Source organism: Euprymna scolopes, chromosome 41 (genome assembly GCF_053919585.1).
Source record: "Euprymna scolopes isolate OS-2025 chromosome 41, ASM5391958v1, whole genome shotgun sequence".
NCBI classification, from domain to species: Eukaryota; Metazoa; Mollusca; class Cephalopoda; order Sepiida; family Sepiolidae; genus Euprymna; species Euprymna scolopes.
The window spans coordinates 45,989,676-46,007,501 of NC_136522.1; the positions used below are offsets into that span (position 1 = coordinate 45,989,676).

Here is a 17,826-nt window from a genome sequence, read left to right on the forward strand (position 1 = left end):
TTCTACACGTGCTTGACACCATCGGTCCTCTGAACGCTAAGGTCCACATCTACATAATCTCTCGAGGCCTCTATCAGCTCATCTCGATTCATTTTTACTTCAACTGTGTATAACTTGAAATTCTCTTCAACTCAAAACTGTCCTCAACCATAGTAAACTCAGGGTAGTCAGTCTGTAAACTGTCCCTAACTGTTGCAAAACTAATTGCCCCTATTAAAACTCTAAAATGTATTATTCGGAACTTCTGTTCTCATTACTGCCACATCTTGATTAACAATCCTATTTTAGCTTTCTTTTGTGTTTCTTGATGAACAACTTTTGCTTGTTAATAAACTTATTTCCTCTTTTTTTGTTATATTTTTGTCTCTTTTTTTTTGAAGGGCTCAATAGTATCACACAAGTACCCTTTAGGAGTCAGACTCCAATTCTTTCTAATACTCCTGGATGCCAAAACCTTGATTACAGTTTTAATCTATTTCATGTGTTAAGTCTGTCTATGACAGCCAAACAAATAGACTTGGAAAGTTGTGATTTGATAAGGATCATCTATGTATAGTTTTGTTTTATTTTTTAACTGGAGTCAGGTTAGGGTTAATCGCAATACCATGATTCGATGCATTTTTTATGCAATCTCTACTATTATTCAGTATCAAACAAGTTTTCATCAAATACCATCCCTCATCTCACTTGCAACTAAAAATAAAGCATGTATATAATCATAAATACATATACAAATATAAATTGCTGTGAAATACACCAGCAAGGTACACAAATACGGCTACAGCACTGCCATGAGAGTCACCACTTACCATTAGGCTTGAAGTGTCGACTGACTTCACCACTGTAATGTGATCGAGGCTTTTCAGACTTTGAAAGTAGTTTGTGCTGCCCATTTGAAGGATTTGATGCCATCGTCCGATCTGAGGAAGAAGAGTACGACAAATCACTGTGCTTACTGCTAAGCAGTTCAGACTTGTCCGCCACACGAGATATTTTATCATCGACTGCAGGCGCCGAAAGACGATTCTTTTGCGAAGAGAACACAGGAGTAGAATTCACAGTAAAAGATGTTGTGCGAGATGTAGATGCTGCATTTGAAGGATGAGATTGGCTCGGAATCTCCAATGGGGTAACAGTTAAAGATTTAGTGTGCTGTTCTGATGAGGTGCAATCAGGTTTCAGTTCTTTGGGGCTATATACAGATGATTTCGACTGGCAGTCAATTAGTTTAGCGTTAGGTCTTTTTGAGGGGCTGTAAGGGGATTTACCGTTACTGTCCACAACACTTTGGACAGGAAGTTTGTTTGAACTTTTACAATTACTTTCAACTGACATAGAAGAATGTTCAGAGGTATTGGACGATAAATGCCTATCTGCGTTTTTGGTATTAAGTTGCTCAACAGGAGGTTCAACTGGGCCTTCGACCGAGCGTGGTTCAGTTAATGAATCATTCGGAACTTCAGTTGAAGGCAAAGTGGGAGAGATTATTGACATATCAAGGGGTCGGAAATGTTCTTTTGTCCGCTCTACCCACTCGTACTCAGCACTGTCGTCCTGAACATGGCCAGATCGATGCCGTCGTTTTGCCGAAGAAAGGCCATCGTCTAACTCTCGCCGCCGCTCATCGGAGGTTGAACTTTCTTTTTTATGCTTGTGTTTTTTGTGTTTTTTTCTGCGTATTAGTTCGGTATCAAAGCTCTCATTTTCTATGTCATGGCGTGAGTGCCGGCTGCCATCCTTATGCCGTTTTCGCTTGTGTTTTTTGTGTTTTTTATGAGAGTGTCTGCTAGAAGAGGTCTCAGAGTTCACAGGTGGTGGCGTTGATAGTACGTGCGAGATGGTATTGTCATTTAGACGACCGGAAGATGTGTCAACATGAGAAGCATTATGTGGATGCGATATGGAGGTTATTGTTTTGGAACAAGCTTCTGAAGTATTTAAAGTTGATGGTGAAGAGCCGACACTGTTTGGTTCAGATATTGCTTTCTGAGTATCGTTTGGTAGTTCTTCCTTTGACGAGACAACAGATATCTGAGATTCTATACTTAACAAGTCCAAAGACTGTCTTGGACTATTCCCTGGAAGTATAGAAGCTGTTGTTGATGATATAGCGGAAGAAACAGCAGGTGTAAGGGTGTTAGTAGTTGTTACCACTTGGGGTACCCTGTTGAGAGGAGTAGGGCCAATATCTCCTGGTTCAGGGGAAGCACTGCAAGGGAGAGAAGAACTTGCAACATCTTCATTCTCAGTTGGCACATCCTGATTACCATTTGTTTCCTCCTTACTGCACACTGTCCACCCTGAATGCTGCCTTTCAGGCAGTTTAGGGTATTGAGGGATGTCACCCTTGTCAGTAACGTGCCATTCTGTGGTTGAATTAATACTTGCACAAGAACTAGAAAGTGAAGCCAAGGATGGACTCACAGCAGATTCCTGAGAATGGACGAGCCACGATGTGGTAGAGTTGACTTTCAACTTTGTTGCCGAAGTTGTATCACAAGTAAGGATAGACCCTGGGGCGAGAGGGTTAGGGTTAGTTGAGGCAAGAGGGGAGCTTGGAGAATTCAGAGTAGCAGCTGTGCAGCCATTACTACCATTGGTCTCACTCAAGAAACGTTTCATGGGACTGCTGCAACCATGACGATTAGTATGAAGTTTTAGTGTTAAGTCCTTAGAATGTGATGGTTGGGAAGGGGGTGGTGATGATGATGATGATGATGATGAAGAGGAGGAGGAAGAAGGGAGGAAACGGTCCATTGAACGTGAATCCCGGAGATTATTCCGCTCCCTAGTGGATGTCTCAAGCAGGTTTACATTTCCTGGAACCGATGTGGTGGCATTGAGGCTTTGGTCAAAGACAACTTTGGTATCACCGGCACCACCAGAGTCTGAAGACCTATTACTACTACCACTAGAAGACGATGAAGAAGAGCGGTGATTTTCAAAAGACTTGCTTTTTGGAAAAGTTGGTTGCGGTGAACTACTGGACGCAGACTTATTCTCCTGGTCCGATTCAGAATCACCTGTGTAGGGTACCAGCTTTGATAGGCGCTCATCACTCTTGTCAGAGAGCTTCCCAGCAGTTGCCGGCTTTTCAATTGTAGTCACAATGCCGTTTTTTATCTGCATAACAATCCTTGGCTTAGCTTCTGCGCACTTAGGGTTCGTATTGGAGGCCGATTTCACAGTGTCTCCACCCTTTGAGTAACTGCCGATGCCAAAGGAGACCTTCTCTCGCTTCTCAAGCAGTGAAGTGGCTTTCAACACATTGCAACTGCCAGTGACTACTGAAGACTTGGAAGGATGCAAGACCGGGAGAGAATGGCTCTTGCGATGGAGAGCAGTGCCACAGTCGTTCACTGCTGAGGTACCTGCAAGTAAATTAAGTAGGCTCAGTGAGACAGCACCGATGACAAGCACAACTTATTTAGCAAACGGGTAGGACGCAAAACAAACAAAAACCTCAAGATATAAATGCATCAGAACTTAAAGAAAATTAGCTGTAAAATGTACCTATCCGGTAATGCCTGGGAGTATTTGTAATTTTGTTTCACTTGAAAAACACATAATTACTTATTTTAGACCCAGAGGAATTAAATCAGTAAGAAAGTTGATAAAGAAAGGAGTACTAATTATGTGACAGATGCAGGGAGGGAGAACTGGCTATGTAGTATCAGCCTTATATGAAAATGAGAAAAAGTGAATATTAAGCTTGAAATAAGATTTCTAGAAATTTTGTTGTAGTTGATGCTATTACAATTTTTATTTTAATGAATAGTAAATAAAAGAAAACGACAATGTAGTTTACTTGAAGCATTGTTTAGTGTACATAAAGGAGATTAAAATTTAAAGGCAATGTAATGGATAGACACAAACTGAAGCAAATTAAAATACATTGGTGAAATAAGCTGTGCAGATTCACCTTTTTTAATGATATATATTAAATATTTTACATGTACTGTATTCTTGCTTGTATTAGTATTATTAAGAGGATGAGTTGTATTGTAATATTTCGGGAAATATCTCTTCATCAGACACATGTTTGACTTTCAAATGTGTATATTATGCTTATTGTAAAAAAAGAAATCCCGCTGAAATTGCAAATTAATTTGTTTTAAATCTATTAGATTAAACTTGATACTAAAAAGTATTTCAAACTGTAATTATCAAAGTAACGCTGACACAAGAAACAGATACACAAGAAGTAATCGTGCAATTTTATTAATATAGCAAAATGTGTCTAGGAGTTTTAAATTAGAATAAGTCATTGTTGTCACTTGAGGTTCAGTGTCTGGCCCCAATCATATCTGGTTTATTTTATATGTTGACTTTCAGAAATTAACTTATAAACTAACCTATCTCTGGTCAGGTCTTTATTTATCCCTCTTCCTCTGAAGTCCATTCTTATTACTTCTTTTTTTGCTGTTCTCTGTGAACTGACCCTCTAACTTCAAATGTTATGTATCTAACTCAAAACTCATCCATTCTTTCACTGTGACCAAAATCAATCAATCTCCTGTCCTGCACATATTTCTCTAAGTATTCTGGACAAAAACCTTAAAGTTATGATTTTTTAAACTTTGGGTTACTCCAAACAAAGTATATGGCCATGGAAATGTAATGAGCTACTATAAGTTAAAGGGCCAAATTTATAAAGAGTGCAGCAAGATACTTGTTTACATTACATTTAAATTTATGCATGTTGGTACAGTTAGTGAAATTGGGAGCAGGGAAGGAATTCCAGAGACAGACAGTTCAAGGAAAGAAGCTATTAGAGGAAAAAGTTTTCAGGCATTTTAATATGGGCTATCTACAGTGAAGAGGTGGGATTTGACTGCTTGTTGAGTTAGGGTTAGGGTAAGTCCAGTAAGTTTGTTGGAACAATTTTGTAAAACAAGCACAGGGATGCAACATTACGGCGATGGGACAGAGACTAGAGTTTGATAGATAGTGTGGGACTTATGATGTTAATAGATTCTCTTAAATGATAATGATACCAAGTCAAGGATTTAAAGTTTTCTTAACAAAATCGTATCTAATATTTGTTGTATATAATATGATTTGTATGACATCATTGCTACCAAAACGGAAATGAGATGTTGGTCTGCTAATCAAGTTACATCCCTGATTTCTAAAAAAAAAAAAAAAAAAAAAAAAGTTGAATTAAAATTTCCAATTTGCTCTATGGTTTACTAGCAAATAAAGGCTTCCTCTGGTCACATTTCTGCCACTCTGCCAAAATGCCATCATGACAAACGTTTGTCCTCAACAGCACAATTCACACTCTCTGCAGGATCCAGTCTCTCAAAATATCTCCCCTTACCAGATACCTTTGCTGGTTCAGCCACGCCCTTCTATGACACCAAAGTAACTTCGATCCAGCTCCATCACCAGACTGGAAGAAACATCACGTCGCACTGGTCAACTCCAAAATCTGGCCCACAACAGTGAAACAGGTTGCTAACCTTTATGGGGGTTGTTGCTCAAATGGAAGAAGCTTTGAATTGCTGTGCCTGATCAGCCAGGGTTTGTGACTTTGTGAACTTGTTGGAAAGAGCCAGCCCAACTGACCCAGGGTGAATACCAAAACCATGCCCATGATGCCTTTAAAGGAGGAAGTAATGTTTGGGATGACAACAGAACAGATACTACACTCAACCATTGAATTATATATTGAAAGTCTGAAATGTTAGAGTCAACTGAACTGAATATTGAAAGATAGTACCATAGTACAATTAATAGAAGTAATAGTAGAATTGCGGCTCCAGACAGATACCAAATCCCAATTAGTAATAGATTTACGGTTCATGTAACCTATTTTTACTAAATGCATGTGTATTATGCATTATTTTTTACAAATATATTACAAGAAAAAAATTACAAACGATCTCTAAGAACAGACCTTCCCATGTCATCACAGCCTGTCAAAGTATGAATCCATGCATTGTTCTTAATCCCAAACAAAACATTGCCACAGAGATATAAGGGCTACTGTGAATTAAGGACCAAGATTTATGAAGAGTGGGGATCATAAGTGGGGAGTTTTACAGAAAGATGTTTGTCCACATTACATTTAAATTTCTGCATGTTGATACAGTTAGTGAATCTGAGAGTAGGGAGGTAATTCCAAAGGGAAGTGATTCAAGGAAAGATACATAATCGCATTGAAACATTAGTTCTCATTAGATCACCTAAGTTAAGCAATGTGAAGCCTGGCCAGTAAAAGAGGGGTAACTATTTGGGAATGCTAGACACTGTACGCCATTTTCTTATGACGAATATACATGCGACTGGGGTCCCGTTTGTGAATTTCATATTCCCTATTAGGTTCCTCCTTTAGAAGAAGCTAGTATAGCCCATCCAAGGCTAATATGGCACACAAGTTATTACCAATTCGATAGCCATACATTACTATTAATTTTATTATACGTGTAGTTTTGCACTGGGATATTTTAAGTTTTTACGTTTTCACCTACACATGAGACAGCATCACTGATTTATCAAACAAGAAGGATGAAAAACACAAATTTACGAAATGAGAGTATATGTTATTCTTATTGTATTTGATTTAACGTCTGTTTCACATGATGACATGTGTTGGACAACTTTTACAACTTGACTTCCTATCTCTTTCGAATCCATAAGTTGCATTGCTTAGAAAATCCAATATTGGGTTATTTCTTGAAGGCAAAATTTTTATAGGCTGGATGCCCTTCCTGATTTCTATCATCATTGTTTATAGCAAAACACCATCTCTAGGTAATTGCCTACCAAGTCTTAAAAAAAAAAAAAGAAAAAAAAAAAAGAAAAAAAGAAAGGCATTTCACCTGCTATTTTGGGGTTCTTTGTATTTGTTACTCTTGAATAATGCCGGTTCACAAAGATTGAAGCAAGCATAAAAATATTCAAATGGAATAGCCATTTTCATTCATATAATTTCTTAGATAAACTATACATGTATTTAATATGAAACCTATATAGTAATAATATATAATGTAGAACTAAGAATACACGTGCTGTTCAATTCATGCTTTTGTGTTTTTATCTTCTGAGTGATATGCTATTCTCAATATGAAAAGAAGAGAACAATCTTTTTCTATTTCTGGCAGTGAAGAGTTATAATAGAGATAACTTATAATTAGGGCTATGACAACAGCATATTCTTTGCATTGTTTTGACTCAAGTATATATCCAACACAGACACAGTTAACCGAGAATCACATCACTCTATATAAAAGCATATAAGATATCAACGGATACACACTCAAGAGTCAAAACAATGGAAAGAATATGCTGTTGCCATAGCCCTCTTTATAATTGATTCTTGCAAAGGAGATAATTAAACATGACATATGATAGAGAAAAATAGGGTTCTTGCCCAGAATTATCTCTATATTAAAAAAATAAAATTAAAAAAAAAAAACTTTTGTGATGTACATATCGAAATATATCATTCCAAAAATTACATAAATTGATCAAGTAGTTTATTTTTAAATGAGAAAATCAAATTTTAAGAGTATCAACAGAGACTGTCTCTCCTGCCATTTTGGAAAAATCTTCAATAAGAGAGATAGCTTAACAATAATTAAAACTTGCTAGATTTATGATGTAATGCCTATGAATTCCCATTAATTGCTTAAAAATGACATTTTTAATAAAAATAAAAACTACTCGAGTAATTTACATGATTTTTGAAACATGACATTTTTGTTTTATCACGGTTATGTGCATTATAGGATTTTCTTATTGATTTTTTTAATATAGGGAGCATTCTGGATAAAAACTGAAAGTATTTGCACAATTTGAATTCAGATCTAAATTAATATGAAAAGACAAGTTGTCATGAAAATACAAGCTGAAGTTTTCATGGCAATAAAAATGTATTCCGTTCCTGTACTATTTCCTTTTTTCTTAAATCTGGCACCACCATTTGTCAATATGAAAGTTTTTTTAACCAGAGAAAAATTTTACTTTTAACAAAGTTAAATATTTTTTGTTTCAAAATTTTTGAGATGTGGATCAATAATTTGTTTTAGTTAGATTACTGTTTACATCTTGAATGTTTTTTTTTTTTCAGGTTTCAACCTCCCACCTTCAGGTGCATCTTGTTGAATTCAGTAATATTAACATCAAACAAGGTTATCTGTACGGAATTTTGAATGCAACCTTTTATTTAATTCATGGGGAAAGCTTGCACATATTTTGTCAGATCAGGCAGAAATCTCAAGTAATTTGTAATTGTATTCTTAGTATCACCCACAATGAGGATTGGATAAAAAAAAAAAAAAAATCAATGTAGAATAAAAAAAAAAAATTGGTTTTGGAATTTTCTAGATGATCATTCATATTATTTGGATTCTTCAACTGTTCTTATCTTAAGTGTTATTCACACAATGTTTCAAATGATGTAACCTCTAACCTTCTTTAGATGTATCTTGTTGAACTGTGGAATCTGCACAGAATTTTAAATCGAACCCTTCACTAAATCCACAGGGGTTGTCTGCTCTTGTTCAATCAGCCATGTATGTGAAATATACATATTTGTTTATTTGAGAAGCGGTGCATATGCTGAGTGGCAATCACCTACTAAGCAAACCAAGTATGGAATTTAATAGAATATGTGAACCAATAATTATAATTCATTCATATATATTAGTAATCTGTAGTAATAAATAGTGATAAGTATTAAGATTTACATTTAAAAACAAAAATACATCCTGGAATTGTCCCGTGGTGCAATGAATGAAGTATTTGGTAAAATTCAGTTTCTTCTGGAGGTTGAAGGTTTAACTCTAAGTGTGGGTAAGACTAACTACAATTGCAAATTAATAAAAACTTCTAACCAATAATGGCTGATAGAACGAGAATATGCTACTCCTGTGGATTAAAAAGGGTTTCCATTTGAAATTCCATGCATATCCCAAGTTTGACAGTTTGATAAGATACCCATGAACAAGGTTAGAGGTTATATTGACCGAAACATTAAGAGAAAGAAAAACATGGGTTTGTCATAATTCTCAAAAAAATATTTGACTAAATTTTGATTAAATTTAAATATCATTTTGGTTTCTAATTTATTTTAAAGTTATTTTGCATAATGGAATTATGAATTTTTTTTTATATCTGACATGAAAAATACAAAGTACATATGTGAATATAACAGTCAAGAGAAAGAAAAAATAGGAGTTTGTTATAAATCTCAAAAATACTCTTTGTTAAATAAGTTTTGATTAAATTTTAATATCATTGTGATTTCTATTTTTAAAAAAAGTACAGATGATGGCGAGATTATATCTTGACCAAAATGTATCTATCAGGTCTTATTCTTCCATTGGAAATATTGAAGAAATAGCCATAGCAGTAGGAAGAGTCCACTTTTTTTAGCTAGAAAAATTTATGAATGCTTATCTCTGATTTAATCATCCTAAAAAGAACAAATAGCCTGAATTATTCCTCGTAACAGAATATTTCCTATGAAGACCTGTAATTATTTATAGACATGCAATATTTGCTTACAGGACCTAGATATTCCTAAGTGGTCAACTCATCTAAGTATTGACCAGGCTTGACATCACTTAACTTTAGTGAACTAATCTGAAAGAGCATAACCATCTGCATTAATCATAATTAAATAGGATTATGACTATTTTTCAGTATAGTTGGGAAAATATGACGTGATTGGTAAATTTTTTTCATGTATTTTCTACTTAATGGTGGAAAAAAAATGAATCCCAAATCATGAGTTTAAACAAAATTGGTCAGCTTCCTTTATTTGTAAATCATTTTGACCACTAAAAACAAAAACTAGAGCAACATTCATGTCAATGCGATCCACTAAGTCATCAGTAATATCCATTACATTTATTGTCTAACTTAACATTAATCGTAACCAACTGTGTTCTCATACGATTATATATTTACAACATATATAGCATTTGTTAACATACGGCATAATCGCGTTGACACACCGGTTCTTGTCAGATCACTGAAGTTAAGCAATGTTGACCTGCTTAGTATGAGATGGGTGACTATTTAGGAATTCTAGACACAATATGTGCTCTTCTCTTATCTTAGCATTTGTTTCCACTCATCCCGAACAGGAGAAGTGTGGTTGGAGATTGCACACCTCTTGCCACAAAAGTTTCATGCACAAGCACCCTTATGGCGGGTATCCATAGTCTCAAGACTGAAGGAGTTTTTACTTTTTCGTTTTATGTTAAAATTATCCAAGTGAATATTTTAAAGGTTTTTCTGTTAATACATATATTAAAGATTCGAACGTTGTTATAAACAAAGATATGCAATTAAAATCAAATCATTTGCACTTAGTTTACTGCGATATAATATATATGAACTATTTACACTTGATTAAAGGATTGAAAAAGGGAACGGATTATGAAAATTTCCTTAAAGAATATCCTAAAAATAAGTTCGGATTTACCTTGCTTCTAAAATACTCTAATACACTCAGCACAAAATAGTAAGTTACACATTTAATTATTTTTTTCATCCACTTATGTAGGTATGATTTTCCATGTACGGAAGTACTTAATTCCCTTCAATTCATGTTAATTGTTGATGGCCTAAAGGAAATATGTTAGCCTAAAAAGCCATGGGTGACTTTGTAACTGGACTTGAATCTCTTGACCAGCAATAATTATCACATCCTACACTGTTGATTGCATAAACATAAAAAACTAGGGTTTGTAGGTATAAAAATAATTAATATTTGAAAAATTTTATAATTATATATATGTAAAGGAAAAAACAAAACTCAGAAACTACCACAGATACTTAGAAATCTTACATTCTGATTCAGCATGACCTTGTGCAGATTATGGAGAAAAAAGGTATTTATTTTCTGAGACCACCAAATATCCAATTAGTGTGTTTGATATCCTTATTTCATTCTTACTCTTGAAAATGTTAAAGAGATTGCTTACACTATATCCAAGTCATCCTTTTCCTTTCCATGTTCAACTAAAGATTGATGATGGAAAAGAGAAAATGAGGGAAAGGCGAGCTCAAAAAGTAACACGGAAGAGAAAAAATAACATGGAAGAGAAAGATGCAACTTATTTTCTTACTCCCGGACAATGCCGAGTAGCCTTGCTAGTAAAATGATAAAAGTTAAAGCAGAGAATCATTATTTTTTATTTAACATTAGATTTAGTTTAATACTTCAGCTCTGTCAAGTTTTTCTTTTGAGTCTTGATAATTTTCTTACAAGTTTGAAAAGCATTTTATCCAAGGCATGATAATTGTTAAACAAAATGTTTTTACTATAGGCTTTAAAAATAAAGGTACAAGATTCAATTTGAAATTTATTTATCTTCAAGTGCACTTTTATAAATTTTACAAAGTAAGGTATAAAAATTTAATTTAAATTGAATCAAAAAATTACCTTGGATTTATTTTATGTAATGTACATTCTGTTGCACTTAAAAAAAAAAAAAAATAATTGAAAATTTTATATCTATATCATTAATTGCTAGATGAAAGATGTTTTTAAATTGCAACAAAATGTACATTACATAAAATAAATCCAAGGTAATTTTTTGATTCAATTTAAATTAAATTTTTATACCTTACTTTGTAAAATTTATAAAAATGCACTTGAAGATAAATAAATTTCAAATTGAATCATGTATCCTTATTTTTAAAGCCTATAGTAAAAACATTTTGTTTAACAATTTCCATGCCTTGGATGAAATACTTTTTTAACTTCTATCTTATCTTTTTAGATTATATTTTAAAACTCTTTCTATTTAAGTTTGTATTTCTCCTTACACCACAACTCATTTTTTGCAACCCTCTCTTTGTAATACAGGTCTGAATAATGAGAAAATCTGAATTTTTTAACAAAAACTTCAAAATAACCTTTTTAGATTAAATTTTTTTAGATTTCTTTCAGAATAGAAAATCTTTAAAATTTAATAAGGAACATATTTCATATAGGTTTTATTAACAAATATTCAGTACATTAATGAGAAAAATAGAGATGAAAATTTCAAAAGGACTTATGTTATGGTCAATAGTAGTCCTCGCCAGTGAAAATCTTTGTTATTGTTATTCTATTATTATTTAAAACATTTTGTGTCCTGCTCTTTCGCGCGAGGACTAATTAGACGTTGGTTGATCATGGTGTTTTGTTTTGTGGTTCATTTAATGATAAATTCGGCCATTTTAGTAAAAAATTATGACTCAGTTTCTTAAAAACTTCAAAATATTTTCATATCAAAACACGCAAACACATTCAATGTGTTACATTCTGACATTCAAACCATAACTGCTAATTTCATCGAATGAATTACTATCTCCAAGAGGCAATATGCCTTTCATAAGGATTAAAATAACAAATAAACGCCTATACTTTTTCAGAATATTTTACGTTGAAAGCTCAAGTTTTTAGAATAAATAATTTTTAAAAAAGCATTTGGCTTTAAAAAATTTCTAAAACTTTATTCTTCAAATATTTATGTTGTTTGCTTTAGCGTTTTTTATTTTTTTTTTTTCAATCCTTTTCTGATTATTTAACGCCAAATTCCATTATTTGGATGAATTCTTAATCTTCAAATATTTCAAGATGAATTTATTTTATAAACAAATAGTCTGTATATTATAAATTCTATTTGAGTTACAACTTTTTTTTTTTTTTTTTACTAATGGGTCATCTTGACACAAATCAAGGTTAAGGGTTGAAGAGATGATTGACAGTTGGATAATGATCGCCTCCACAGAGGAGCGTAAAAAAAATGGGTGGGATCGGCAGAATATTAAGAAAACCTGATCATCTAAGAGGACAGCTCAGCCAGTATTTTCTTCACAATGAAGCTGTAGTTGGTTAGGAAGCAGCATAGAGGTATCTTGTTTCATAGATAGAATGTTCTAAGAAGGAAACTTTGTTAAAAGAGAAAAAAATAATGGTCTTTACAGTGGTTGTAACCAAATAAGTTCTGTGAATGTTTTAAGGAGGGGCGGAGTTAAAAGATTGGAGCTCAGTCAAGCATCTATCATGAACATTTCCCACTAGATTACAGAGTGGATTTTATAGTCGAAGATTTGACCTTAACAAATACAACCACTCAGGATCAGAGCTGCTAACTTTGAGCAATGGTAATGAAAGGGGTGACGATTACATTAACCTCCAACTTGGGCCTCCTCTTTCGATGCAGTTTCACGGTAGACACAGGATAAATTTTATTCAACCCATAGATATAACTCTGAAAGAGTTGACCTGGACGTGATGGCAAATATATGGTGATGCCACACATTTTTATTGAGACCTCACTACCATATCTACCCTGGTTCAATTGTTAAGTGTATATATATATTAAAAAAAAAAAATAAGTTTCTGAATTTTATAGATGAGGATTAATAATTCGTATTACTTGAATTGTTCAGATGACTGTTCTTATCTTGAGTGTTATCACAATGTTTCGGCTGATGTAACCTCTGACCTTCTTCAGGTGCATTTTGCTGAACTTGAGAATCTACATGATTGAAATTTTATGCAGATTCCAGAGTTTGACAAGATACACCTGAAAATGGTCGGAGGTTACATCAACCAAAATGTTCAGAAACTAACTCTCAAGATGAGAACTGTAAATTATTATATATTCAAATCATATGATTAAAATAAGAGATTAACTTTTCCTGAAAATTGTTTAACAAGAAATGAGAATTACATGTAAGCATTACATTCAGTGAATACTTAGATGAAATTAAAAATTTAAATTTAATTTTTAGTTTTGCAGTTTATAATTTGTAAAAGAAAATTCAAACTTTATTATATAATTTTAAATTATGATTAAACTAACGAGTGTGTATGTGTGTTCTATGGCTTATGAACTGATATATATTTTTCATTGCATAACGTACATGACTGAACTTGCCACTTGAATTGCTAAATCATTCATCCATGTTGATAAATAATCTTGCAAAATGGTTAAATTCAGTCAAAACTGAAGTTAACTGATCAACTTTTCACATTGAAAAGTAACAAGTACAAGAAAATGAAGTTTTGGGATTGAGAACAAACAGTAGTATCTGCTCTATTCTCAGCCGATGAAGAAAGAATCATTGAATCCTTCTAGACTGAGGGATTTTCTTTATCATGGCAAAAATATGTTTTTATGAGAGTTGAATTTTCCCTACATTAAAAGCTGGAGGCTGTCCTCATGGAAAGGCAAGTAAATAGATACTTAGAGATCATGTAAAATGCAGATATAAAATAAAGACAAAATATGGCAGAAGAAAAAAAAAAACAACTCAAGGGAAACAACTCTAGTGAAACAACTAATGAGCTCAAATCAAGTTATAATTTTTAATGTTTCTTAAATATAAAAAACCTTGATTTTTTTTATAGTTTAAAAAGTATGTTTTAAAATTTAACACATTTAAAAGAATGATAAAATATGGACAAGTGTCAGTATTAGGTCATAATAGTAATTTCTAGGTTTCAAAATTTTTTAGATGAGGGTTGACAATTTACATTTTTTGAACTACTGTTCTCATCACCTGAAAATTCACCAGTCGGTTATAGATGACTGAATGAAAGCATTCTACTCCAAATAAATGGTTCCATTTGAAATTTTGTACAGATAAAATGCATCTGAAGAAAGTTTGAAGTTACATTGGTTGAAATGTTGTGAGAATAACGTCCAAGACGAGATCAAAAATCTGAATATTCCAGTAATTTCTGTTTTAACTTATGAAGTGTTAAAAGCAAAAATAGAGATGTATAAATACAATGTATATAAAATACAAGTTTTGAACATAGTTTAATAACAGTACCATTACAGATCACGTTGAAATTAAATAAGGAAAAATATCTTTAGAAAATAAAAAATAAGGAAAAAATATCTTTAGAAAATAAAAGATGTCACATCGGTAAAGTAAAGGAGAATAACTCTACTGAACTAAAATCAAATTCTTAATTTTAGGATTCAAATAATAAAAAAGCAATGCTTGTGTAGGTGGAAACATTATATACTTACATGCCAAGTCGAAATTAGTATAAATTATGAAAACTACAAAAAATGATCCAATAAAAAAATTACAAATAAAAATAGAATTTATTGAATTTTATGTTTTAATGTAGAAGAGTTGTGCAACCAATTGAGTATGACAAATTGATTTATCTCCCTTGATTTAAGACTTAAATCAAGGATCCTCATTTTTAGCCATAAAATGTGAGAACATAATTGTGGATAAAAATACATCTAACACATCTACTGGATCATTTTTTTTGTAACTTGCCGAATTTATACTAACTCCGACTTGACACGTGAGTATGTAATAATGTTTTCACCTGAAATGTGTTCGTTTAAAACATCACTAATCTACACAAGCACTAAAAAAGTTTTTAAAAATTGTAAGTATTTTGTCTTATTTCTAAATTAAGAACAGTTAAAAAGAATGATTACGTAATATTAACAAACAAACATTAGTTAAAATTTATTTTAGTTAACGAGATGTTAATTAAACATCAAAAAAAAGAGTTATTAATACTTAGTTTGTACTGGTTAAAAACTTCAGTTTTCTAAAAAATAAACTTGAACTGAAGAAATACAACCACGTCAGATGATGAAACGTTAATAACATTTATTTTTTGTAACTTACTGTGGGATGATCCATTGACTACGCGGAAGTTGTTTTGAAGGGCAGGCATTTGTGGTCCAATGAAATTTGTCTGGAAATAGTGAGAAGAGATTTTATATAGCATAAATATTGGTTCCCATACAAATTTACCTTTTATATTAAAAAGCAAAAAATAAAAATCTCTGTATGATATATGTAACTAAGGCAAAAAATATATTTAAAAAAAATCACTTAAATTGATCAAAATAGTTTTATTTTCATAAAGAAAATAATTTTTAAGTAAATTATGTGAATTTCTAGGCATTACAAAATAAATCTTGCAAGTTTTAAGTTATTGTTGAGTTATCTCCCTTATTTTTGAAGATTTTTTTCAAAATGGCAGGAAAGACGATCATTCTGCCAATACTCATAAAATTCCATTTTCTTATTTAAACAAAACTGCTTGATCAATATATGTTATGGGAATATGATATGTTTGTTCCATCACAGGTACATACATCATTCATAATTATCTATATTTTTGTTCTTTAATATAGTGGGAATTCTGGACAAGAACCCAAATAAATAAAAACTTGTAGAATCTGTAGATTCTTAATTATTTTCTACCAGCCTTTTTCGATTACTTTTCAATCAACTTATTCAGAGCACAATTTTTGATACAAGAAGACATAAAATAACAAATGCCAACCTCAATGTAAAATTCACACTAGATATACAGACTGTTCATGGTTCAGATCATTCTCCCAAGCATTATCTCTCCTTTTTGGAGGTAGCAAAAGGGTTCTCCCAACCTTCATTCAAGAGAAAATAGGCCCTGAGCATGTATTCATCCTGGTTCAGTTGAGTCGACTTCTCCTATGACCTGTACTATATCTCAAATTATAGTGATCCATGAACAGCGGTTCTGAGCAAGGTCACAGTGATAGGACCACACGTGGCCCTACCAACAAGTTGCTGCCTCCAAATGTTGTGTCATGGCTTTCTCCTTCGTCTACTTCTGGCCGTGGTCCTCAATATGACCTTAAACTATATCCAGTGGTGAGGCCTCAGCTTGCGGGCTTTGGGGAGTGTGGAGCCACCCTTTAATTACCATTGCTCCCAGGTCCACTCTGACCCGGAGTGGTAGTACCTGTTAGGGTCCCAACTATGGGTTAAATAGAAACTGATTTGAAAACAACAAATATATTCTATTAAAAAATTTTTCTTCAAAATCTTTGGATTCGGCATTAAATAACCCGAAAAGGGTTGATATGCCGTAAAACAAAAACAACCAACCAACCAACCAACTTCTGGCCGTGTTGTCGTCTTGTTCACTGGCAACAGTTGATATGGATGCACAGGTCCACAATATAAAAATAAAACACAAGAAAACACAGATGCTGATGATTCACATAAGTCAGTTGGACTCTGGAGTGTGCATTTCTACATGCTAAGATTCACATGTACGTTCTGTCGAGGCCATACTAGTCACTTGCCGTCAGTTCATCTCCCTCGAGGACCAATTGCTCTCAACTGTATCTAAAACCCCGACTGTCTGCAGCAGAGTTCAGGCTTCAACTAACTAATCATATGATTGACCCTACCCCGTCAAGTGTTGTTCTTATTGTTCAATCCTTTGCCCATTGTTCAGACCATTTGATATCACCATTCGTCATACCTTGATTTAAACCCTACTCTTATTCCTGCGTTAAGAACAATTTCTTATCCATTGATAAGTTCTTTTATTACTCGCTAAACCTACTTCTTTTTCTTTTGTCATCTATTGTTCTTTATTCTACCTTTCCAACATTCAACGTTGAACATAGTGTAACAACACTATGCTGTTTCAATGTCTTATTTCCTCTTTTAGCTGTGTTATTATCTCTGACATTGGTGGTGCAGTTGTTCACAAGTATAAAAAACTAAGAGGTCAGTGTACCCAATGATACAGGGCTTAACAGAGTTGAGAGGGAAAAGATAACAAAGTATCAAGGACTTATGTATGATATGAAACGAAATTGGAAATTAAAAGACGTTTCAATTATACCAGTCATCATAGGAGCAACTGGGCTTATGAAAAAGAACTTTAAAAAGTACATAGCAAGCATACCCGGTGAACCAAGTGCAAGTGAAATACAAACGATTGCACTGAAAGGGACGGCTAGAATCCTGAAAAGATCTCTTGGTTGGACTCACTAAAATAGGGGTAAATGTCAGACATCTGGTTGGATGTCCCATCCCCTA

The 17,826-nt window shown here is 33.2% G+C and overlaps 1 protein-coding gene across 2 annotated transcripts in view; it reads right to left on the minus strand.

Moving 5' to 3' along the window:
- The window catches only part of LOC145266505 (uncharacterized), a 94,925-nt gene that overhangs the window by 31,825 nt on the left and 45,274 nt on the right, over positions 1 to 17,826 (minus strand). For both annotated transcript variants that reach the window (XM_080122237.1, XM_080122238.1), the window contains exons 14-15: positions 15,625 to 15,694; positions 810 to 3,371 (exon numbers count right to left, since the gene is read on the minus strand). In XM_080122237.1, coding sequence (XP_079978363.1) covers positions 810 to 3,371; positions 15,625 to 15,694 — 2,632 coding nt within the window. The remainder of the gene's footprint in view (positions 1 to 809; positions 3,372 to 15,624; positions 15,695 to 17,826) is intronic.